The following is a 24,320-nucleotide window of genomic DNA, read 5'->3' on the forward strand; positions in this document are numbered from 1 at the left end:
ACAGAATCTCACCCTTTTGCCCAATCTGGAATGCAGTGGTGCAATCTTAGCTTACTGCAATCTGTGCCTCCCAGGTTCAAGCGATTCTCCTGCCTCAGCCTCCCAAGTAGCTGAGATTACAGGCATGAGCCACCACGCCCAGCTAATTTTTGTATTTTTAGTAGAGATGGGGTTTCACCACGTTGGCCAGGCTGGTCGAAACTCCTGACCTCAGGTGATCCACCCACCTTGGCCTCCCAAAGTTCTGGGATTACAGGCGTGAACCACCGCTCCAAACCCAAAGGTAATTTTTAAATTATTTGTAGAGACGAGGTCTCACTATGTTGCCCAGGCTGGTCTCAAACTCTTGGGCTCAAGTAATCCTCCCATCTCAGCCTCCAAAAGTGCTGAGATTACAGGCATGAGCCACCGCGTATGGCCTAGAAGTAGTAGGTTTGAGGAGGGATTTTAGAGAAAGACAGAGCACAGCTTAGTGACTGCTTGGCTGTGGAGGCTTCTGGAAGGGGAGGGGGAGTTACTGATGAATGAAGCTGTGTCCCCTCAGCCGCCGGCTGCAGCCGTACACACTCGGCTGTCACCCTGGGGGACTGGAGTGACCCACTGGATCCTGATGCTGAGGCCCAGACAGTGTATCGGCAGCTGCTCCTGGGGCGGGACCAGCTCAGGTGGGTGCCCCCCCCATCCCACTTCACCTCCTATGACCAGCCAGGCCAGCCCCCCACCGTGGCCTTGCTGTGTTCATTTATTCATTCTTTCCGTGTGCGTTGGTGGATCTTCCCCGGGGGCCTGGCCCAGGGTGGGGACTGGGTGTCTACACAGTCAGGGCTTGAGAAGCATCCTCAGTGGGAGGGGTCCCTTATGCAGACCTGGGTCTTGGGATCTTTTAATACCTGGGGCTCCAGAGACCCTGGCACAATTCACATAAACTCCTGGCCCTCTGCGCTTGCTAAATGACCTTGGATAGATCTCTTCCCCTTCCTGGCATGAGGATCACTATCACTGTTATTTGGTGACAGAGATTTGTCCCAACTCATTATAGAGTGGGTTCTGAAGCTGACCTGTCTGGGTTCAAATCCTGACCTAGCCACTTACTAGCTGTGTGATCTCTTTTCAAAAACATTTATTTATTTATTTATTTAGACAGAGTCTCGTGCTGTTGCCCAGGCTGGAGTGCAGTGGCATGATCTTGGCTCACTGCAACCTCCGCCTCCCGGGTTCAAGCGATTCTCCTGCTTCAGCCTCCCACGTAGCCAGGATTACAGGCACTTGCCACCACACCTGACTAGTTTTTGTATTTTTAGTAGAGACGGGGTTTCACCATGTTGGCCAGGCTAGTCTTGAGTTCCTGACTTCGAGTGATCCACCTGTCTCGACTTTGCCCTCCGAAAGTGCAGGGATTACAGGCATGAGCCACTGCACCCAACCACGCTGTGTGATCTTAAGCAAGTTGCTTAACTTCTCTGTACTTCAGTTTCCTCATCTGGAAAAGGGGGATAATAATGGTGGCGACCTCGTGGGTTGTCCTGAGGATCAAATGAGCTAATACCGGTAGAGTGCTTTGTAGGTGCCTGGCCAGGTAGTTAGCTTTCAATAAGTGATAATGATGCTGCTGCTGATGCTGTGTGACCTTAGGCAGGTTACCTAACCTCTCTGTGTCTCACCGATCATCTGTATAATGGAGCTAATAGTAAACACCTACCTCATATGAGTTTGTCATGATAATTAAATGAGTTAATACATGTATAAGGTTTAGAATAGTATCTGGCACTCTAGAAATGTTTGCTGTGTAGATGATGATGATGGTAGATGGTGATGATGATGATTCAGGAAAACTAATTTCTCAGAGAATTTCTGGGGTAGGAAGCAGGAATGGGAATCAGGGACCAGACTTGTCTTTCTCCCTCTCACCTTCCAGGCTGAAATTACTGGAGGATTCTAACATGGATACAGCTCTGGAGGCAGACACAGGTAAGGGCTCCTGTACCACAGAAGGTAAAGGCTGGGCACAGTGGCTCATACCTGTAATCCCAGCACTTTGGGAGGCCGAGGTGGGTGGATCACTTGAGGTCAGGAGTTCGAGATCAGCTTGGCCAACACGGTGAAACCCTTTCTCTACTAAAAATTTAAAAATTAGCTGGGCGTGGTGGTGCACACCTGTGATCCCAGCTACTGGGGAGGCTGAGGCATGAGAATTGCTTGAACCCAGGAGGCGGAGGTTGCAATGAGCTGAGATCATGCTACTGCACTGCACCCTGGGCAACACAGCAAGACTCTGCTCCCCGCCCCCCCCCAAAAAAAGAAGCTAAGGGGTTTAGGAGGTCCCTTTTTCTTCGCAGGCACTTCCCCACTATCTCCTGTGTCCTCCTGTTTCCAGTCCATTATCAGGCCACAGGGCTGTGTTTGGGGACTCTCAAGGATTTTAGGGTTCTCAGGGCACAAGGCACATCTTCAGCGTGAGAAACCATCGGGTCCGGGTTACAGCAGCCTGCCCTGGACTGGCTAAGCCCCTGTGGCCTCTTGTCTCCCTCCTAGGGGCCTGTCCTGAGGTCCTGGCCCGGCAAAGAGCAGCAGCTGCCCGCCTGCTGGAGGTGCTCGCAGACCTGGATCGTGCCCACGAAGAGTTCCAGCAGCAAGAGCGAGGGAAGGCGGCCCTGGGCCCCCTTGGCCCCTAAGGAAATGCCGGAGCTAGCCCGGAAGGAGGAGCAAGGAGCCGGGGGGGCCCTCCTCAGCGCATCCTGCTCCAGGAGTCTCCTGTCTCCTTGTACCTCTTTGATTCTGTGGTTTGGAGGCTCCCAGAGACGTGCCTAGTCCTGTGTGCCTTGAGTCCAGAACTCAGGGCATGGAAGCCCTTTGGCAGGGGCCAGCCTTGCACTGAGTGAAACTCGCTCCCTGGGTTGATTCAGACTGGAGTGGATAGGATAAGGAACCTGACTTATTTGACTGAGACTGGGGTCTCTGCTTCACCAAACTGGCCTCTATCCATACCAAGGAAGCCAGCCTGGCCCTGAGCTGCTGGATACAGCTGGACCTGAATTCCTGATGCCCATGTGATGTTGTTGCCCCAGATAGGCACTAAATGGGCTCACCCCTTCCTGTTTTCATGTCTGCTAATCCCTATAACCTCACTGATTCTTCTGTACCCTGCTCTTGGCCTAGGACCCCAACCATAAGCTTCCAGAATCAGGTACCCTCAGGAAGAACCAAGGCTGGATGTGGGTCTAGTGTGCCAAACTCAGACCCTTGGAGCCTGGGAGACCTTGGGCCAGGCTCTTTATCTCTCTTTGGGTCTCAGATTACCCTGTATAAAAAGAGGAGGGAAAGTCTAGATGTGTGGTTTTCAAACTGGATTCCAATGAGGTAGTTCAAGAACCAGGGAGGAGTTTCTCTGACTATGGGCCAAAGACCACCCGCTGGAATGTCTGCTAGAAATGCAGATTTCTGAGGCCCAGCCAGCTACTGACTCAGAATCTGAGGGTATATGAGGGCAAGAATCAGGGTTACTTAACAGATTCCGTAGGTCATTTGGATGAGTATCAGCTTTGAGGACCACAGGCCTGGGGAATGGGCAATTTTATTTTATTTTGTTTTTAGAGTTGGGGGTCTCACTCTGTTGCCCAGGCTGCAGTATGGTGGTATGATCATGGGTCAATGCAGCCTCAAACTTCTGGGCTTCAGTGATCCTCCCACGTTAGCCTCCAGAGCAGCTGCAACTGCAGGTGCAAGCCATCACGCCTGGCTAATTTTTAAATTTTTGTAGAGATGGGGGGTCTCGCTATGTTGCCCAGGCTGGTCTCAAGCTCCTGACGTCAAATGAGCCTCCCGCCTAGGCCTCCTTAGTTGCTGGGATTACAGGCGTGAGTCACAGTGCCTGGCTTGCAATTTTATATGCCAGAGTTTGGCTTGAGGTTTCGTCTGAGAATGAACCACGGAGTACAAATGTTTGGGAACATGTGACTGGCAGAACTGGAAGGGCCTCCAAGGACTCGTTTCCGGTGTTGTGTCACTAGGGGGTGGGACAAACCAAAGCCTACCTGGCAGGGGATCAAGTGGACCAGGAAAGACATGGCGCTATCCCGAGGGTGGCCAGCAGGGGTTGCCCGAAGCCGCATCATCCACCAGAACTACAGGGGCGTCCTGGCATGTTGCAGAGAGGCTGATTTAAGGCTGGGGTCCATCCCTGTCTTTCCCTAGTTAGAACCTGACCCTCCTCCCCAAGGACAGGGTCCTGACAAACTCTGAGATCCTGATGAGCTAATCACAGTGTCTCTCAGCTCCTCCGTATTTCCCTCGAGGCTCCCAGCTCTCCGCCCGAGTTCCTTGTTTCTTGTCATTGTGCCAGGGAGCAGATGTGTGCATTGCCTTGTGCTCTTGTGAAAGAGAAGGGTACTTTCACCTCTGCATTCTTGGAGACTAGGACTGGGAGGGTCTGCCACTGCTTCACCGCCCCCACCCCTTCCAGCCCGAGGCAATGACCCTGAAGTCATTCTCTTGCAAGCCATCACTCCCCAACGGGGCTGACTGCAGCCCCCAGGAACACAGCCACCCACCCCTCTCTTGGCAGGAAAAGACCAGGCGAGGAGGAGAAAGACCATTTATTTCTCCACCCACAGTGGGACTGGTAGGTTTTGAAAAGAGCAATCGCTGGCATCCCTTTAAATCTTGGCTGACTCCCACCGTGGCAGCCAATCAGCAGAGGCGGAGCTGGTGAGTTGCCTGGGCAACAGGCCCCTGGTTGGCCGGAGACGATTAGCCACCCCACTGTCCACTCCCAATGAAAGGGAAATTGACTCTCTGCTGTCCACTCTGCTTTAAAATACATGGGCCCAAACTAGGCCTCCTCCTCTCGCTCCTGAAGTCAGAAGCGCCAGCCTTTGGCTCTCAAAATTGGGAGCGATTTGGTGGAGAGGATGGGGTAGGGAGGATGGGAGAACAGCGCCTTTATCTGGGACAGACAGAAGGCCTGGAGATGGGAAGGGAGAAGGAGATCAGAGTCCAGAGAGATGAAGAGGCACAAACACAAAATCAGGACCCTCTAGTCCCCGCTTGCGCTGACCATTCTTTTGTAGAACTGCTCAGTCATCTGGGGGCTTCCACCCCATGGGCTCACAATTCCCCAATCTGTGGGTGGCAGACATGGGCGATGACACGGAATGGGTGAGGCATCGGGGGTACACTGAGTTTCCCAAGTCCCTCTTTGCCCCTCGAGCCCTGGCAGGCCCCTAAGGGCTTGCCCCACATCCTCCAGTTCGCAGACAAGGGTGTACAGATGCAACTGTGACACAGATGGGGATCCACATCGGGGGGGTCATGGGGTCTTTCTGTCTCTTCTCTTCCAGCCTGGGGGCAAGTAGAGGCACGTGGGTGTGCGTGCATGAGTTCAACAGGACATGTGTGTTTGTGTGTGAGGGGGAGGGTCTCTGTCTTTTTGGTAGGGAGGTTTCCAGTACTCTCTGCATGGCCCTCTCAGGGAGCTATGATTTGGGGCCAGCCTGACATGCCATCTCTCTTCATCCCAGCTGCCACCAGGCAGGTCCCCTGAATGGCTGCGGCCCCTTCCGCAGGCTCCTCCCCAGCCCTGAACCTGGGCTACCAGGACACACCTGGCGAAGGAGGCATTTGCCGGACCAGGGGCAAAGCAGGAGGGAAGGTGGGCAGCCTTGGGCCTCAGGCCTTGGCTGCAGCCTCGGATACACCCTGGGCCGTGAGCTCAGCCAGCACGTTGTCTAGGTAGCTAGCGTCCGGGTAGCCATGGCCCGTGAGGTTGGATCCAAACTCGGTCTTGTGGTGGATCTCGTTCCACACCACGGTGTCTGACTCGCCCGTGGTGTTGGATGTGCCGATAGTGAAGATGAGTCTTCTCTCCCAGGCCGTGATGAGCAGGCGCAGCACCTGGGGGGACAGGGACACGGTGGGGCCGGGAGGAGGTCACAGGCAGCCTCCAGCCCACCAGCCTCAGCCTCCCTCCCTCCCCTGCCACATCATGGCTACCTTATGGCTTCGTCCATTGGCACCGACTACGTACTGCTGGCTTGGCCATTTCCTTTACATTTGTATTTCCTGAACTGCCAGTAAAAGCTCTTTCCAAGTTATTTATGTTTGTTTTTTCTTTTCTTTTTTTTCTTTTTTCCTTTTTTTTTTTTTGAGACAGAGTCTTGCTGTGCTGCCCATGCTGGAGTGCAGCAGTGCAACCAGAGCTCACTGCAGCCTCGAACTCCCGGGCCCCAACAATCGTCCCACATCAGCCTCCCAAGTAGCTGGGACTACAGGTAGGCACCACCAAGCCCAGCTAAAATTACAAACTTTTTGGAGAGAGGGGGGTCTCACTATGTTGCCCAGATTGGTCTCAAACTCCTGGCCTCAAGTAATCCTCCCACCTTGGCCTCCCCAAGTGCAGGGATTACAGGTGTGCACCACTGTGCTTGGCCTGCTTGTTTTTTTCTTTTTCTTTTCTTTTCTTTTTTTTTTTTGTGATGGAGTCTTGCTCTGTCACCCAGGCTGGAGTGCAGTGGGGCAATCTCGACTCAGTGCAACCTCTGCCTCCTGAGTTCAAGCAATTCTCCTGCCTCAGCCTCCCAGGTAGCTGGGACTACAGGCGCACTTCACCACTCTGGATAATTTTTGTATTTTTAGTAGAGACAGGGTTTCACCATGTTGGCCAGGCTGGTCTCAAACTCCTGATCTCGTGATCTGCCCGCCTTGGCCTCCCAAAGTGCTGGGATTAGAGGCATGAGCCACCGCACCCGGCCCTGCCTGTTTTTTTCTGGGGTGAAGAAAGCATCTGGCAGCTCTCTGCTCTATTTAGTTTGGACTCCACACTGTATTAAAGAGCCACTTGTAAATTAGTTACTAACATTCAAAAGCCTAGAGATTTCCCATGAAAATCTGGATTTCTTGGTGCTCTTGAAAAGCAGAAAGTGAAATCAGACAACCTGTAGGGTGGTGGTGAAAGCTCGGACTGCCTAGGCTGAAATCCCAGCTCCGCCACTTAGTTTCTGTGTGATCACGGTCAAGTGACTTGCCCTCTCTGAAGCCTTCTGTCTTTGTCTATAAAATGGGGTCAGGACCTTGACCTCCGCGGCTCAGGAAAGGAGATAAGATGTGTGAAGGAGGTGGCCGTGGTCGTCGCTGTTCGGGTGCTGCTTTTGGGAGGAATGTGAGAGCAGGGATTGGGAATGATAGGGACCACAGGCCCCGGCCAGTGGTTGCTGGAGCCCCTGCCTGCACCTATCTCCCGTGCCCTCACGGCTGGGCACCCACCTTCCGGCCTTTCTCATTGTTGGGTAGATAGCAGTGGCGAGGGAATCCTCTTGCGGTGAACTTCTTCCCGGGGTTGGGGTGCTCAGGGCCCTGCAGGGAGGGACAGTACAGGGATTGAGACCATGAACAGGTGCTGGCAGGGTGGAGGAGCATCTGGAGGAGTCGAGGGGAGTGGGGGCTGGGGGCCAGAGAGGCAGAAGGGGAGCCCACCTGGATGCCTGTGGGGATGTCATAGACGATGCGGATGGTCTGGGTATCAGGGAAGCCAGGCAGCGAGTGGGGGATGAGGTGGAACTCCATCTTCCCAGGCGGCTGCGTACCCGTCTTCTCCCCGTAGATGGCCTTGCAGGTGGGGCACTGCAGGCTGCCATCCTGGGCAGGGGAGGCTGGCAGTGAGTTCCCAGCACCCCTCCAACCCCACTCTGTTCCCTGCGCACTCCTCAGCCATTGTCCTGCCCAACCCACCTTGTTGCCATTGGAGTACATGGCCACGAGGCACAGCAGGTGGTACATGTGGCCGCAGCGGCCCAGGCGGCCCACGAGCTCAGGCCGCACGCCCTTGTGCCGGAGCACGCCCTCGTAGCCTGACGCTGTGACCAGCCGCTCCATGCAGATGGTGCAGTCCTGCAGGTGGGCAGCAGGGGAGACTGAGGACTGGGGAGGGCAGGGGACCTACTGGGTCAGCACTGCCCCTTGGCGGGTCACCGTAGGCAGCAGACCACACTTTCTCTGGCACCCATTTGGCAAAGGGAGACAGGACACACCCTCTGTCCCATACGTTCTTTTCTTTTCTTTTTTTCTTCTTCTTCGTTTTTTATTTTATTTTTATTTCTATTATTATTATTTTTTTTAATTAAGAGACAGGCTGTGTTGCCCAGGCTGAAGTGTAGCAGTGCAATCATAGCTCACTGCAGAGTCAAACTCCTGGGCTCAAGAGATCCTCCTGCCTCAGCCTCCTACGTAGCTGGAACTACAGGCATGAGCCACTGCACCCAGCCCCTTCCCATATATTGAATTCTGATATATCACAGAGGAAGATGGCTCCCTCACCACCCCCCAGGTGAATTAAGGGCTTAACTATCAAAAACAAAACTTAAAAACATTTAGTGGAAAACATGGGTGAAAATGGCATAAAAACTCAATCGTCAAAAGATGGATAAATGTGAGTCTATTAAACGTAAGCATTTCTATTCATCAAAAAACCTCATAAAGTGAAGAAAGGAACAAACTAGAAGAGCTCTGTATCACCCAGAACCCAGGAGGAGGGGTGAGGGTTCCTGTCCTCTCCATACTAGGGCCCTCCCCCTGCCCCCCCATCCCCCCTCACCTCATCAGGTGGGTTTTTCACCTTCTGCATGTATCTTCGAACCACATCCTCAGGATTCTTACCTGCAGGGACACAGCGGGGTGGGTTTGAGGGCACCCAGAGTCTGTCCCTGAAGGCTTGGCTCAGAACTGGGTCAGGGGTCAGAGGGCAGGGGTCAGGGTGGCAAGGGTTGGCCAGGGTCAGAGGTCAGGGGTTGCTGGAGGTTAGCTGTAACAGGAGCTGGTGAAAGATGGGACCAGGGCAAGGGGAGCTGAGATCAGGCAATGGAGGTGAGGTCGTAAATGCTAAGAATAAATTGGGAGACCAGGGGTCACAGAGTTGTGGTCAAGGCTTAGTGGGGTTCATCTCGTGTGAGGCAGGGCGCGGAGGGCGTACTCTTTTTAAGGTGCTTCTTCTTGGTCTTGCGGCACACCCCGGGCACGCCGGGCACGGGCTTCACGTCGCTCTTGCTCACGGGCGGCGGGTGCAGGATGGGCTTGGGGGCCCGCGTCAGGCACACCGGCAGCCCGGCCGCGCACAGCAGGATCCCGGTCATCCCTGGGGGTTAGGGGGCGCAGTCACAGTGCGGGGCGCCATCCCCGCCCAGACCCCCGACCACTGGTCCTGGGAATCCCGGCGCCCTCGGGTGGGTGGGAGGGTTGCGCTCTTGGGCCCCACCCACTCAGCCCCTTGAAGGCCCCTGAAGGGCCTTCTGCGGGTCACGCCCACCCTGTGTCCTAGGCCCAGTGGAAGGGGGCGTTTCCTCCGGGCCACGCCCACCAGCCCATCTCGGGGGCGGGGTCACCGGGTGACAGGCGGGGCTGCCTCCTAGTGGGCCCCGCCCTTCTTTCCCGCCCTGGGCCAGACCTCACCTGCCAGGGCCGGATGGACCGGCCCAGTACCATTCAAGTTCTTCACCGGGAGCGCGGGGACCCTGCGGGGAGAAGAGAAGAGGCCGCGGCTGGACTCCAGCCCCCGACGCCACGTCATGGGACCTGGCTTGCCTTCTGTCTCTGGCTCCTGGGCCACACACCCTGGCCTCTTTGTACCTCTCTTTGCCAACTGCAGTTACCTCCAGGAACTCTCTTTCTACTCTGACATCCTATTATGGGGCAGGGGTGGCCAGGACCTCGGCCCAGATTCCAATGGGATGCACCCTTAGACTTTAGTGCAGACCCCTCCTTACCCTACAGCCGGCTCCCCCCTCGAGAGGGCGCTTTGGCTCTGAGGGCTCCTTTCGTTGGCCGCTGTGCCTGAAACCCAGCTACTAGTGGTGTAGCTATTTTAGCATCTCTCAAAGCTTGTTAGATGTAGCATTATTAATTTCCATAAAACGTTCCAGGAAAGAAGGATTCAGGAATCAAGTAAGTTAGGAACACGTCACTGTCTCCCTCTCTGAAATGCACAACATATCTGAGCATATTAAAGGCTCTGACAAGCCCTGCATAAGAACATATCATTAACAATGATAAGTCCAGGTTTTCAAAAGCATTTGGTGATGAATTTTTTTTCTCTTCTGGAATATTTACTGATGTCAGTTTCTGTGACAAGGTACTATCCTCTCTTCAAATGAAGAGCCCCTAGGAAAAGGTATCCTGACTCTCCTCTTCCCTGGCCCTCAAAAGAGCTTTGGCTTTTGGAGTCAGCCAGAGCTGCTTTCATATCTCAGTTCAACCACTAATGAGTTGGGTGACACACAACAGATCATCTCTTGTAAGGGGTGGTCTGTAAAATGGGGATCATATGGTACCTTTTTTTTTTTTTTTGTCTGCTGTGAGGATTCCGTGAAATTATACGTGTCAAGGGCCAAGCACAGTTCCTGGTACCTAACAGATACTAAAAGCACAGCCACCAGTATCATCACTGTCAGCTGTGCAATCCTGGCCGAGTAATTTCACCTCTCTGCTTCTCAGGCACTAAGTCCTGGTGTAACTTCTCTCCATCTTAGAGAGGAAACCACAAAACTGCTGCAGTGACAACCTTGAACAAGTCACTTAACTTCTTGATCCTCAGTTACCTTATCTGTAAAACAGGCATATTAACACCTCACTTATAGTCGTTGGGAGGACTGAAGGAGAGCTTGTGGTGATGTGTACAGTGTGTCTGCCTGAGTCCTCCTGACTTCAGCACCTGCTTATGCAGGGGAACTGGTGTCTTGCTGTTGATGGGCATGGAACCCAGGCTGGATATGTTCTGATGAAGAGGGGTGTTCTGAAATCCAGGCGGCAACCTGAAGGCCTTGGGAGATGTGCCGGGAGAGGGGGCAGGAAGGGCTGGGAGCAGTGACAGCTGGAGAAGGAGCTGCAGCAGCCCCCTTGGCTCTGGCCATGCCTGTTCAGGTCACAGCCTGTCTAATGCTGTCTGGTCACCTGTCCTTGGCAGGCACAGTTGGCACCAGAAAGCATCTTCAAGCAAATGGTGCCCTTGGCAGGCTTGGGTATTGCTGCAGTGGGTGCAGACACACAGACATACACACCCAGGGCACACAGCATCCACACAGATCCACAGATCCAAATATACACACATGCATGGAGGAGACCACACAGACTTATCATACTCCCCGGGACACATTACACACACGTTTAAGTACACAGACACACAAATACAACCCAGGGAGTACACCACAGATACATGCACACACAGACACACACATACCAGGGAGCCTCCCTCCCCATCTGTCTACTTGGGGAACACACCACACACACTAGGGAATGCACACCCTGCACATATATATGGATACACACAGGCACACTTCAGCGCACACCCCCCAAGAACATACATGGATTAAGATATACACACACTCACATATTCCAGGGAACGCCTCCCCACACCTACATACAGAGACTCGTGCACACATGGGGACACACACATACACACAGAAGCACACGCAGCTCTCCCCTGGAAGGATACTCCACTGGACAAGAGACAGTGGCTCATGTAGACCAGTACCGCACCTGCCACTGCCGCCCCTCTCCCCAGCTGCACATAGCTGGGTAAAAGTGGGCAGCAAACCCAGAGGAGCATGCGCTCAGCCCTCACAAGCACCCGGCGCGCTGCAGCCTGCAGAACGGCCTGCCATCCGCACACGGACACGCGATTCCGCACTGCCTGTGGGGAAGAACTCATGCGTACTGATTCACATCATGCATGGGGGCGCGGGAGGACACGCTGACTCACTGCACACAAGGACACATGCGCACGTGCTCTGACCCACACCTCCCGACACTGACACACAGACAGCCTGGGAGGCCCACACCTGCACACATGCAGATGCACAATCACAAAATGCACACAGGTACAGCGCACACGCCCCCACTTGGTGGCTGCTCAGCTACACAGGCTAGTATCACGTAGCCAGGACTCCCATCCCAGACCCCTCTGAGGGCTGTGGAGAGGTCTGGAGCAGACATCTGGATTGAGCCCCTTGAGGAGGCGCTGGTGTGACTGAAGTCAATGACCACAGCTCCCAAGGGAGGCAGGATGGGATGGCAGGTACCCTGGGTCCCCCAGGACCTGGTCAGTGGAGGTGGGAAGAAAGCACTGTGCCTCGGTTTCCCCATCTGTAATGGGGATAGAGTCCTGTGAAGGTTAAATGTGTTAAAACATGTAAAGCTCATCATTTGGTGCAGGGATGAGAGTGGAGGTGTCTTGATTTTCTTGTCAGGCACCCTGCGGGGGGGCCCCAGGAAGAGGGGCACTGAGTATTCCTTTGACCCTTCTCAGAGTCTGTCATAATCCTCCAGGGCCTTCCTGAGGGGGGCAGCTGTCACCACTCTAAATTCCTCCCTCTCTATACTTTTATAGGAATGCATAGAGGCATTTCCCTCAAGCTTCTCCTCTTTCCTGCCCATTCTTCAAGCACCTCTAGTGCAGACACCCTGGTTAAGTCTAGGTGTCCCTCACCCCTCTTTCTTCCTTTCTGTCTCACAAGAAGAAAGTATCTCTTTTTTTCTCCGGGACTACCTATAAAATGGGTGGAAAGAAAAATATTTAGCATGCATACCACCACTGGTTGGTCTCCTACCTATGGCAGACATCACTAATCCATCACAGCACTCTCTCAAGTTTAGCAGAGTCCTCAGTACAGCTCTCCAGGCAGCCTCTATCAATCAGCATAGCCAGTTTGCTACCGCAGGTCTACATAATGCCCAAAGTCTGGCCCAGTGGGTAACCCTGCTCTTGCTGAGTGTTTGGTCTAGGAGTTAGACAGAGGGTATTCCAGGAAAGGAAGGATTTAGATCTCAGCTGCCCTAAAATTTCTGGAGCCCCTTAAACACCACATAGCCCTAGATTACAAAAGTTAGTCTTGCTCCTGGGAAGAGCACTGTGAGTGGGATGTCACGGTGGGACTGTTATTTATTTACCCATCAGTGAGCTTGGGGGACAGTCCCAAGGTAGTCTCCAGCTTCTCTCTATCTGCAGGCCTCTTGCGAGAACCCAGGGTAGCAGAGTTCCCACGAACCCTGAGCGTGGGAGCCGCCCGGCCCCCTTTTGATGTGGGACACGCTGTTTCCTCCGAGTCAGTGAGAACATCCTCCTGCCTGGACAAGCGACCGCTGCCTGCGGGCCTCCCGGAAGGGGAGCCAGCCTTCACCCCTAGGTCTGCCTTCTTGGGGGCCCAACCTGGCACAGGACCTGAGGAGTCCCTCAGGCCCTCCCCAAAATGTACTCTGACCAGAAGGCAGGCGTGGGCCCAACTGCCATGCAAGCCTCTCTGCCCTTCCCAGCCCCACATCAGATCCCATCTGTCCTCTGCTCTCACTCCTCCTGCAGCTCCCACTTTGCTCATGGTTAACACCTGGCCTCCTGATCTGGCCCCCATCTACCCTCTGAACCTCATTTCCTATGTGTTCACCCCTCTCCCACCCCGCTCCAGCCACCCTGGTCTCTCTGCTCTTTCTCAAGCATGCCAGGCACATTCCCGCCCCAGGGCCTTTGCACTTGCTGACCCTTTCCCGAGGTGCTCTTCCCAGATATCCGCATGGTGCACTCCCTCACTTAGCACAGGTCTCTGCTCAAATGTCGGCTTATCTGAGACACCTTCCCGACCACTTTCTTTAGTTATTTATTTATAGACAAGATCTTGCTCTGTTGCCCTGGCTAGAGTGCAGTGGCTTAACCATTGCTTACTGCAGTCTTGAACTCCTGGGCTCAAGTGATCTTCCCACCTCAGCCTCTTGAGTAGCTGGGACTACTGGCACAGACCACCACACCCAGCTTAAACAACAACAACAACAACAAAACTTTTGAGGAGACAGGGCCTTGCTATGTTGCCCAGGCTGGTCTGGACTTGAACTCCTGGGGTCAAGTAGTCCTCCCTCCTCGACCTCCCAAAGTGCTGGGTTTACAGGCATAAGCCACTGTGCCTGGCCCCAACCACTTTATTTTTAAAAAGCCCATCTTTGTCCTTACTTTACTTAATTTTTTTTTCCATAGGACTAATCACGACCTGACATTATAAAGTCTTTTTTTTTAAATTATACTTTAAGTTCTAGGGTACATGTACACAACGTGCAGCTTTGTTACATATGTATACATGTGCCATGTTGGTGTGCTGCACCCATTAACTCGTCATTTACATTAGGTATATCTCCTAATGCTATCCCTCTTTAAGCATGACCAGGCCCTGTGTGATCTGGTCCACCCCTGCCTCTTCTGCCGGACAAAGTTAGAGCAGGAATGTCAAATATATGAGTGCATACCACTACTGTCCTCCCAGCACCCATGGCAGGCATTACTAATCAATTTCAGCATGCCTTACCACTAAACCAAGATGCAACTTCGGAATCCTCCTCAACACAGTGCTCTAGGAAGTCACAGCCCTGGAGCAGAGATGGCACATGGGATGAACTCTATTTGTCATTTATTTTGCAGATGATGGGGCTGAAGTCCAGAGAAGGGAAATGACTTCACTAAGGTCACCCAGCTGGTTGGTGGTGCAGCTGGCACTGGGTCCTGGAGTTTCCGAGTCAGGGGCCAGGGCTGACCCCGCCAGGTTGGTCTATGGAGCCATCTGGAGGTGAGCCAGCCTTGAGGCCCTCTGCTCTACAGGTGGGCTGAAGTCTTTGACCTGGATCCTGGAGCTGGCTCAGGCCTGGGCAGGGTAGATCAGGGCTGTCTAAGTGGATCCACTGGCCTGCTTTGGCCACCTCTCACTGTCCCCTAGAGGGGTCCAGGACCATGGAATGCAGGAGACCACACTGACAACTGATCCTCCCTTTAGGGCAGTGAAGTCCCCTCCCTCCTCCAAAGTCTGGTCTCCTTATCTCTCCCCTCCAACCCCCAGCAGGCCTAGACTTGTTACTTTCTCTTATGCTAGTTTCCAGGCCCCCCACTGGCCTTGGCCCCCTTCGGGATACCTCACACTTACCCAGCAGCCCCCAAAGAGCCCCAGGAGGCTCAGGACTCAGTCATTTGGGGCCAAGTGGGTGAGGAGGGGGCAGAAGTGAGGATGTCACTTTATGGGGAGAAGGAAGTTGAACAGTGCTTTAGGGACCCCCCGCACTCTCCATTTCTCCTTTCTAGGGGTGTGAGCCTGTCACCTTTCCCCACTTTCAGGGCTGTCTCTGCCTTGTAGCTGCCTTCTCCCCCTCCTCCCCCCACAGTCCTGGGGAACACAGCCTGGGGCCAAGTCCCTGCCGCCACCCCCACTGCAGAGACTTGAAGGACATCACTGCAAGCCCAGGGGACCAGGTGCCCGTGGACTCCTCCTCAGCCCCTGTCTGGGGTCCTGACTTCCCCTTTCCTTACCCCAGCACCTCTGTCTGCCTAGACAAACCTCTGAGCTTCTCTGGGCTTCAGTGTCCCCTCTGTGAAATGGGACCCCTTACTTCTGTCTTCTAGACCCCTTACTTCCATGTTCTAGAGATTAAAGGATGTAAAAGTCCCCTCGGAAGACATTTTGAGGGGTGAGTGGTATTGCAGGCTCAGATTTCTCTAGAGGTATGGGGGCTGCGGGGTCACTCTTTTCAACCCTCCTGGTCCTCCAGCCTGCCCAGCTCTCTGCGGGGGAAGGAACGGGAGGAGATGGTTGGGGGCAGGGAGGACCGGTCAGGTAGGGGAGGGGAGGGCAGGACCGGCTGTTCCCACGGCCCGGGGCAGCCACGTGCAGACAGGAGTGTGTGTGGTTTGGTCTCCCAGGGAGCAGGGCAGGAAGTGCTTCAGGTGGGGGGCAGGGTGGGGGAGTGTTTGGTTTGACCTTGCAGCAGCGGTGAGGCGGGGTGACAGTCACTGCACACCAGTGGCTAGCGGGGCAGGAAAGTGGGGGAGGGTGGGCAGCCAGGGGCCTGGTGAGGTCCTTGACTTCACAGTGTACCTGTCAATACTTTAACATTTTCATACCCCTGAAATGTAATACTTATGGAAGATCTGGAGAAAGAAAATGTGGATTCTTTTAAATAAAAGCATAAAATCACTGCAAGAAATTTAAAGAAAAAGAAAAAAAAAAAAAAAGGAAGGAAAACCCTAAAACACACCCACCACAACAAAGTCCCTTTGCCCTTGGCCTCCTGCTTCAGCCCCGCCCGGTCTATGCTCAACATTCAGAGTGAACCTGTTAAAACAGTCACACCCGTCTCTCCCAACGCACAGCCCTGCTGGTTCCCTTCTCAGGCAGAGCAAAAGCCAAAGTCCTCACCGCAACCTTCCAGGCCCTGTGTGACCTGGCGCCTTTTCCTCTCTTACTTCTTTCCCACCGATTGCCCTGAGCCTCTCCAACCACATTGGCCTTCTCAGGTACCCCAGACCCACTCTGCCTCAGGCCTTTGCACACGCTGTTCTGCTGGCTGGAACGTTGGAATGCTCTTCCCCCAGTTCTTTCGCTTTTTTTTGATACAGGGTTTTGCTCTGCCACCCAGGCCGGAGTGCAGTGGCACGATCTTGGCTCGCTGCAACCTGGGCTCAAGGGATCCTCCCACCTCAGCCTCCTGTGTAGCTGGGACTACAGGTACGCGACACCACACCCGCTAATTTAAAAAAAATTTGTAAAGATGGAGTCTCACTATGTTGTCCAGGCTGGTCTCAAATTCCTGGGCTCAAGTGATCCTTCCACCTTAGCCTCCCAAAGTGCTGGGATTACGGGTGTGAGCCACTGTGCCTGGACCATGCCTTGCTTTTTAACCTCCTTCCACCTTTGCTCAAGAAGGTATTACCTTCTCCATGAGGCCTTTCCTTCTCGTCACTCCCTACATCCTTTCTCTCCTTTTTTTTTTTTTTTTTGAGACGGAGTCTTGCTCTGTCGCCCAGGCTGGAGTGCAGTGGCGCAATCTCAGCTCACTGTAAGCTCCGCCTGCCGGGTTCACGCCATTCTCCTGCCTCAGCCTCTCCAAGTAGCTGGGACTACAGGCACCCACCACCACGCCCGGCTAATTTTTTTTTTTTTTTGTATTTTTAGTAGAGACGGGGTTTCACCGTGGTCTCGATCTCCTGACCTCGTGATCCGCCCGCCTCGGCCTCCCAAAGTGCTGGGATTACAAGCGTGAGCCACTGCGCCCGGCCATCATCCTTTCTCTCCTATATTTTTCCTCTGTAGCCGTTACTACTTTCTACCATATTCTACAATTAATTTATTCTGTTTCGTGTTTGTCTCCCACTAGAATGTGAGCTCCAAGAGAGCAAGGATTGTCTGTTTAGTTCACTGCTGTGTCCTCAGGGCCCCAAACAGTGCCTGGCACACAGAAGTTATTCAATAAATATGAATTAATTAATTAAAAAGCAGATGAACATATGCTATAAAGAAAGGAAAAAGAAACAGCAAACTACAGAAAAGATGGGAGACAAAGGGTTAATGCCCTTAATGCAGGAAGAACACTTGCAAATTAATAAGGAAGCAATAAACAGCTCCAGAGAAGGATAAGCCAAAGAAATACACAAGTAATTGGCAAAAGAAGGAACCACTCATGGGCAGTAAACAGGAAAAAGTTCTCAGGTTCAACTAAGAACCAAAGGTATGGAAACTTAAATGACATCTCTTTAGGAACTATCAGCTTGGCAATGTTGTACAAATCTGATAGAGATGGGAGGGACAAGGGTGGATTTAAAATGGGTGCAGGCCTGGCTGGGCACTGTGGCTCACGCCTGTAATCCCAGCACTTTGGGAGGCTAAGGTGGGTGGATTGCTTGAGGTCAGGAGTTGGAGACCAACCTGGCAAACATGGTGAAACCCCATCTCTACACAAAACATAAAAAATTAGCCGGGTTGGTGGCGTGCGCTGTAGTCCCAGATACTCAGGAGGCTGAGGTACAAGTATTGCTTGAGCCTGGGAGGCGGAGGTGGTTGCAGTGAGTGGAGATCTCGCCACTGCACTCCAGCCTGGACAACAGAGTGAGACTCCATCTAAAAAAAAAAAAAAAAAGGGTACGGGCCTGAGAAATCCAAGTGCTTTGACATCTGGCTTCATGATGGACTATATGGGCCTGTGTTGCCAGTCCCATTTCACAGATGCAAAAACTGAAGACCAGAGAGGGAGATGAGCTCAGGCAGGGTCACATGGGAATCAGGGCGGGGCTTCTGGGACCATGATCCAAGACAGCACAGGCTGGCTGGAGATGGGGCATCCCCAATACGCTGGTCAACTTGGGTTTTTGAATCTGAGTCTTGATTGTGTTACCTTGTGCAAATGTCTTAGTCTTTTGGAGCCTCAGTTTCCTCATTTGAAAAATGGGGATTATAGAACCTGCCACACTGAGTATCTGTGACAATTAAGAGAGACATGCCTGTAAATGGCCAGGCACAGTGGCTCATGCCAGTAATCCCAGTGCTTTGGGAGGCCAAGGCAAGAGGATCACTTTAGCCCAGGAATTTGAGACCAGCCTGGGCAATATGGTGAGACGCCCTTCTCTACAAAAATAAAAAATTAGCCAGGCATGGTGGTGCACGCCTTTAGTCTCAGCTACTTAGGAAGCTGAGGCAGGAGGATTGCTTGAGCCCAGGACGTCGAGATTGCAGTGAGCTATAATTGTGCCACTGCACTCCAGCCTGGGTGATGGAGTGAGACCCTATCTCACACACACACAAAAAGCCATGATATTGAGAGCCTGGGTCATAGGGAGCGCTGGATAAATGGAAACAGGCCCGCAGCTATCACTGTCCTCCCACCCACCACGTGGGGTGGAAACTCTGAGTATGGTTCCTCTGCTCCACAGCTGTGTTCCAACGCACTGGACACTGACCCCTCAAGGGACAGGGCGGATCTTCCCCACCCCCGCAGGTCCCCCAGGCCCAGGCTGCCAGCTGGCTCCCCGCCCTGTCTGTTACAGGGGCAAGTGGAAAAAACCCTGGCCAGGTGGATACTCTGCCCCCACTGGCTGGGTGACCCTAGATGAGCCAATCCCCCTCTCTGGGCCTCCTTCGCTGTTACCCATCCAGGGCTGAGATGAGGATGGAGGTGAGAATGACATTGAAGATCTCTGCAGAGTTCACACCTCCCTTGCAAGCTGATCCTTGCTGAGTCTGCCTATGTGAGAGGTGGTGGTTTTAGCTCTGTCTGACAGATAGGGAGACTGAGGCTAGAGACGCCAAGCCTCAAGTGGGTCCAAGGTCACCCAACCTGTAAAGGGCTCTGGATCTGTTTGGGTCCAGGAGGGGGGAGAAGGAGGGTGGACAGAAGGAAGCCAGGGAAGGGAAGAGTGACTAAGAGGAAAAGGCAGAAGACAGAGACAGAGAGAGAGAGACACAGAGCTACAAAGAGATATGGAAAGACTGAAAGAGGCCAAAACACACAGAGATATTGTTTGTTGCAAAAGAAATGGCGGTTTTTGCCATTAAAATTATTGGCAAATTGGCCGGGCGCAGTGGCTCATGCCTATAATCCCAGCATTTTGGGAGGCCGAGGCAGGTGGATCACCTGAGGTCAGGGGTTCGAGACCAGCCTGGCCAACATGCCAAAACTCCGTCTCTACTAAACATGCAAAAATTAGCTGGGTGTGGTGGCAGGTGTCTGTAATCTCCACTACTTGGGCGGCTGAGGCAGGAGAATCACTTGAACCTGGGAGGTGGAGGTTGCAGTGAGCTGAGATTGCACCACTGCACTTCAGCCTGGGTAACAGAACAAGACGGTCTCAAAAAAAAAAAAAAAGTATTGGTAAATTATAAAAGGAGAGACACACAGACACATTGTTATGGGCTGAACTGTGTCCCACAGAAGTCATGTGTTGAAACCCTAAGCCTCAGGACCTCAGAATGTGACTGTATTTAGAGACGGGGTCCTTAAAGAGGCAATTAAGTTAAAACGAGGGCATTAGGATGGGCCCTAATCCAATACGACTGATGTCCTTCTAAGAAGAGAAGATTAAGACACAGACAGGTACAGAGGGAAGACCCCATGAGCACACAGGTAGAAGATGCAATCTACAAGCCCAGGAGAGAGGCCTCAGAAGGAACCAACCCTGTGACACCGTGATCTCGGACTTCTAGTCTCAAGAATGTGAAAAAGAGAATACATTTCTGTGGTTTAAGCTGTTACTTTGTTACCGCTGCCCCAGCAAACTAATACAGACTTAAAGTCATAGAGACAGGCCAGGTGCTGTGGCTCACGCCTATAATTCCCAGCACTTTTGGAGGCTAAGGCGGGCGGATGCTTGAGGCCAGGAGTTCGAGACCAGCCTGGGCAACATAGTGAGATCCTGTCCCTACAAAAAATTTAAAAAAATTAGCTGGGTGTGGTGGTGCGTGCCTGTAGTCCCACCTACTTGGGAGGCTGAATCAGGAGGATTTCTTGAGCCCAGGAGTTTGAGGCTGCAGGGAGCTGTGATTGCGCCACTGGGCAATAGAGTGAGGCTCTGTCTCTAAAAACAAAAAACAAAGACACAGAAACAAAGAGACCAGGGTGGGGAGGGCTGGGAGGCGGTTTGGGGACGAGGGTGACAGTGGGTAGACCTGTCTGCCTGGCTCCTCAGAGACCCCCCCCACCTCCATCCCTTTCCCCTCATAGGCTGCACTTGGGCCTCAGCTGTCTCAGCAATGGAAAGCTTTAGGCAGGAGAAGCCAGGGTCTGCCACCCCTATCTTCCTTCCTCCTACTCCCCTTCCCCAGCAACAGGCTCCACTGGTCTTGAGAGCCAGAGAGATTTTCCCAGCGGGTTTCTTGGAGATGGAGGGTTGGGGACTTTGAGCCGGGCTTGTCTGGCTGGGGAGGATCAGTTAGAGGGGCTGGAGAGAGGCTGGGCAGAATCTGAATGGGTGGGGAGGGATGAGGAAGTTCTTGAGAAGTTTCCCCCACCCCACATCTTCTGTTTTCCAGGCCAATGTCTGGGCTCAGGGAGGGTCAGAAACAGTCCCCAAGGGGAGGGGCAGGAGAAATGATGTTGGCTGTGGGGGAGCGGCATGTGGCTGGAGACAAGAGAGCTCTGGCAGGTCAGAGGAGGATATGTTTAATGATCCGCACCCCCACAGAGAAAACGTCCTTTTCACTACAGCTCTCTAGAGCTCAAGCACACTCTATAGCTCCCCACTGATGGCAGCACCAAGCCCAGGCTTCCCTGAGGCCACCCAACCTGGCCTTGTACCCCCATTTGGGGTAAAAAATCTCAGCCCCCACTGTCCCAGAAGGGAGCCTCTATCCCCCGGTGGTCTCCAGAACCTTCTGGATTCATTCCTACCTCCACCCCTTTGCACCTGCAATGCCCTGCCTGGGGTGCCCTTCCCCTTCTTGCTGGCGCCTCACACTCCAGCCCTCCCCACACCTCTAGCCTTTCCCTGAACACGCCATGCCCTTCGAGCCCCCTTGAAGTTGTTCATGCTGTGCCCTCTGCCTGGATCAGCTGTTCTCCACATCTGGCCACCTCAGAGGGATTTTCCCTGAACTCCTACACCACCCTGTCCCACTACCTCCCCAGAACTTCTGTCTTACTCCAGAGATCATCTTCATTTACTCTTTGCTTGCTGTAGGTCTGTCTCCCCATCTGTCTGTGTGCCCTGGGAGGACACAGGCCTTGTTTGTCTTGTTCAGCTCTGTGAATACACACCCACAGCACATATTTAGAGAATTAACACCGGGCCATGAAAGCTGAGTAATTTTCAGCCTCCTCTAGAATAGTAGCTTTCAAATCTCTCTCTCTCTTTATTTTTTTATTTTTATTTTTGAGATGGAATCTCACTCTGTCACCCAGGCTGGAGTGCAGTGGCGTGATCTCGGCTCACTGCAACCTCCACCTCCTGGCTTCACGCAATCCTCCCAGTAGCTGGGATTACAGGCGTGCACCACCATGCTCGGCTAATTTTTGTATTTTTAGTAGATATGGGGTTTCACCATGTTGGCCATGCTGGTCTCGAACTCTTGGCCTCAAGTGATCCACCTACTTTGGCCTCCCAAAGTGAGCCACTACGTCCACCTCAAATATTTCATCAGTGACTAAGAAATTCATTTCACCTCGCAACCTATTAAACATATACAGAAATGATGCAAAACATTCATGGAACAATTTTTTTTTTTGAGACAGTGTCTTGCTCTGTCTCTCAGGCTGCAGTGCAGTGGTGTGATCATAGGTCACTGCAGCCTTGACCTACTGGGCTCAAGTGATCCTCTTGCCTCAGCCTTCCGAGTAAATGGGACTACAAGCACACCACCCTGCCTGGCTAATTTTTTGTTATTGTTGTAGAGATGGGGTCTTGCTATGTTTCCCAGGCTAGTCTTGAACTCCTGGACTCAAGTGATCTGCCCACCTCGGTCTCCCAAAGTGCTGGGATTACAGGCATGAGGCACTGTTCCCAGGCTACATGTAACAATTCTTATTTTTACTATGTATTACACATGCCAATCTATTCTAGTTCTATTCTATTCTATTATTTATTCTATTCTATTCTATTCTATTATTCTATTCTATTCTATTCTATTATTCTATTCTATTCTATTCTATTCCATTCTATTCTTTCTGTTCCAAGAAAATTCTGGCTACCACCTTCTGATTTCTTTTTTTTTTTTTTAACCTTCTGATTTCCAGTCTTCTTGTGGGTTACAATAAATTTACCCAGAGAGAAGGTTCTCAAATTCTTACTGCAGAGGTCCCTGGAATTTTCCTGGTTCTGTCCCCTCCCACACTCCCTCTGGCTTGTCATTATAGGACCCACTCTTCTTGTCATTCTGGGACCTCCAGCCCCTCTTTTTGTAAGGCAGCCAGAGCCCAGCTGCTGTCTATAAGGGGCCATAACTGATACTTCAGCCCCCTGAGATCTCCCTGAGATCTTGGTGAGTCTATCCTGCAGCTTTGGACAAGGCTTCCCCAAGGGGTCTTCTTTGACCCCCTCAAGTCTCCTCTTTGTTGGCACTGGGCCTGCTCTAGGCTGAGGTCATATGGGACACACCTCTGTTTGTCCCCATGGCCCTCTCTTCCAAGAGGAATGACCAGGAGGTAAAGGGGAAGGGAAGGGTGAGGCAGGCAGGTGGTAGTAGTGGCTGTGATGTGTCCCTGGAAAATTACAGCTTCCCCGCCCTCCATGCCAACCCTCCTCCTGGAGAGCGAAAGTAGTCCTAACAGCCATGGCTGAACTACTGCCAGTGTGGATGCTGTGTTCAGGTACACAGCGTTTTCACACGGTGGGAAGATCTGCTCCCATTTGACAGATGATGAAACTGAGGCTCAAGGAAGGAGAGGGACTCGTCCCAGGTCTCCCAGCTCAGAAACGGTCAAGAAGGGGGCCAAGCATGGTGGCTCATGCCTGTAATCCTAGCACTTTGGGAGGCCAAGGCTGGCAGATCACATGAGGTCAGGAGTTCAAGACAAGCCTGGGAAACATGGTGAAACCCCGTCTCCACTAACACATACATACACACACACACACACACACACACACACACACAGTAGCCGGGAATGGTGGCATGCACCTGTAGTCCCAGCTACTCAGAAGACCGAGGCAGAAGAATCACTTGAACCCTGGAGGCAGAAGTTGCAGTGAGTGGAGATTGTGCCACTGCACTCCAGCCTGGACAACAGAGTGAAACTGTATCTCAAAAATAATAATAATAATAATAAGTGGCCAAGAGGGGATTTGAACCCAGGAAGTCAGACTCCCAAAGGGACAAAAGGTGAATAGGGCCACCTAGTTCCGGGTCCTGACCTTTCCTTTTCCCAGGCCTTGTTTGCCCATAATAAAAGGGGTGACCTGGATGCAGTGACCCCAAAGGTCACATCCAGATCTGAGCTTTGGTGATCTCTGACCATCATTATCAATTCCACCGGCCATGCCATAGTGATTGAAGCACAGTTGGTTTTGGGTGCCCTCTCTTCCTCTTGGGGGCCACAGTCCAAACCCCCCTGGTCTTTTCTCTTCTGGTCTGTCCCAAGTTCAAGGTCTTTGATCTTTCCTCTTATTGCCACCCCTCAGGGCTTGGTTCTTTGCTCAGATGACTGAATCTGGGGTCCAGGGTGGGCACCCAACAGCAGCTCACTGGGTCCCTATCCTGGGGCCTGGGACACCTTAACCCAAGAATTTGCAAACTTGATACAAGCTGGGTGCCCATCCTTAATAAAATCATGCTGGGAAAGCCAGTTCATAAAAGTGTTTCCAAAAAGGGCTGCTCTGGTTAAAACAAGAGCAGAGAGACAGACTCTTGTTTGCCTGGCTTTCTATTCCCCCACCCCCCACGATTCCAGGTCACCCCAGGAGTCCCTGGAGCCCAGTGTGCAAACCATAGTATTAACCCAGAGTAACTGTGGTATTTCAGGTGCAGCCTATGGGGGAATACTTTGGACAAGCAGCTGATGCTTGCTTGAGCCACCATGTGAGGTGGGCATGGACTGGGACAAGGACAGATGGACTCTGA

At 52.7% G+C, this 24,320-nt stretch overlaps 2 protein-coding genes across 2 annotated transcripts in view; one reads left to right on the forward strand and one right to left on the reverse strand.

Annotated features, from left to right (window-relative positions):
- RASAL1 (RAS protein activator like 1) overlaps positions 1–3,759 on the forward strand; it is a 36,408-nt gene extending 32,649 nt beyond the window's left edge. Inside the window, exons 19-21 of the mRNA XM_032168608.2 lie at positions 545–665; positions 1,916–1,968; positions 2,533–3,759. Of these exons, the coding sequence (XP_032024499.1) occupies positions 545–665; positions 1,916–1,968; positions 2,533–2,672 (314 nt within the window). The 3' untranslated portion in view covers positions 2,673–3,759. The remainder of the gene's footprint in view (positions 1–544; positions 666–1,915; positions 1,969–2,532) is intronic.
- A 673-nt stretch (positions 3,760–4,432) lies between these two features.
- The window catches only part of DTX1 (deltex E3 ubiquitin ligase 1), a 42,083-nt gene continuing 22,195 nt past the window's right edge, over positions 4,433–24,320 (reverse strand). The window contains exons 4-10 of the mRNA XM_032168609.2: positions 9,436–9,497; positions 8,960–9,121; positions 8,585–8,646; positions 7,723–7,881; positions 7,468–7,629; positions 7,258–7,347; positions 4,433–5,889 (exon numbers count right to left, since the gene is read on the reverse strand). Coding sequence (XP_032024500.1) covers positions 5,665–5,889; positions 7,258–7,347; positions 7,468–7,629; positions 7,723–7,881; positions 8,585–8,646; positions 8,960–9,121; positions 9,436–9,497 — 922 coding nt within the window. The 3' untranslated portion in view covers positions 4,433–5,664. The remainder of the gene's footprint in view (positions 5,890–7,257; positions 7,348–7,467; positions 7,630–7,722; positions 7,882–8,584; positions 8,647–8,959; positions 9,122–9,435; positions 9,498–24,320) is intronic.

Source organism: Hylobates moloch, unplaced genomic scaffold (assembly GCF_009828535.3).
Source record: "Hylobates moloch isolate HMO894 unplaced genomic scaffold, HMol_V3 SCAFFOLD_12, whole genome shotgun sequence".
NCBI classification, from domain to species: domain Eukaryota; kingdom Metazoa; phylum Chordata; class Mammalia; order Primates; family Hylobatidae; genus Hylobates; species Hylobates moloch.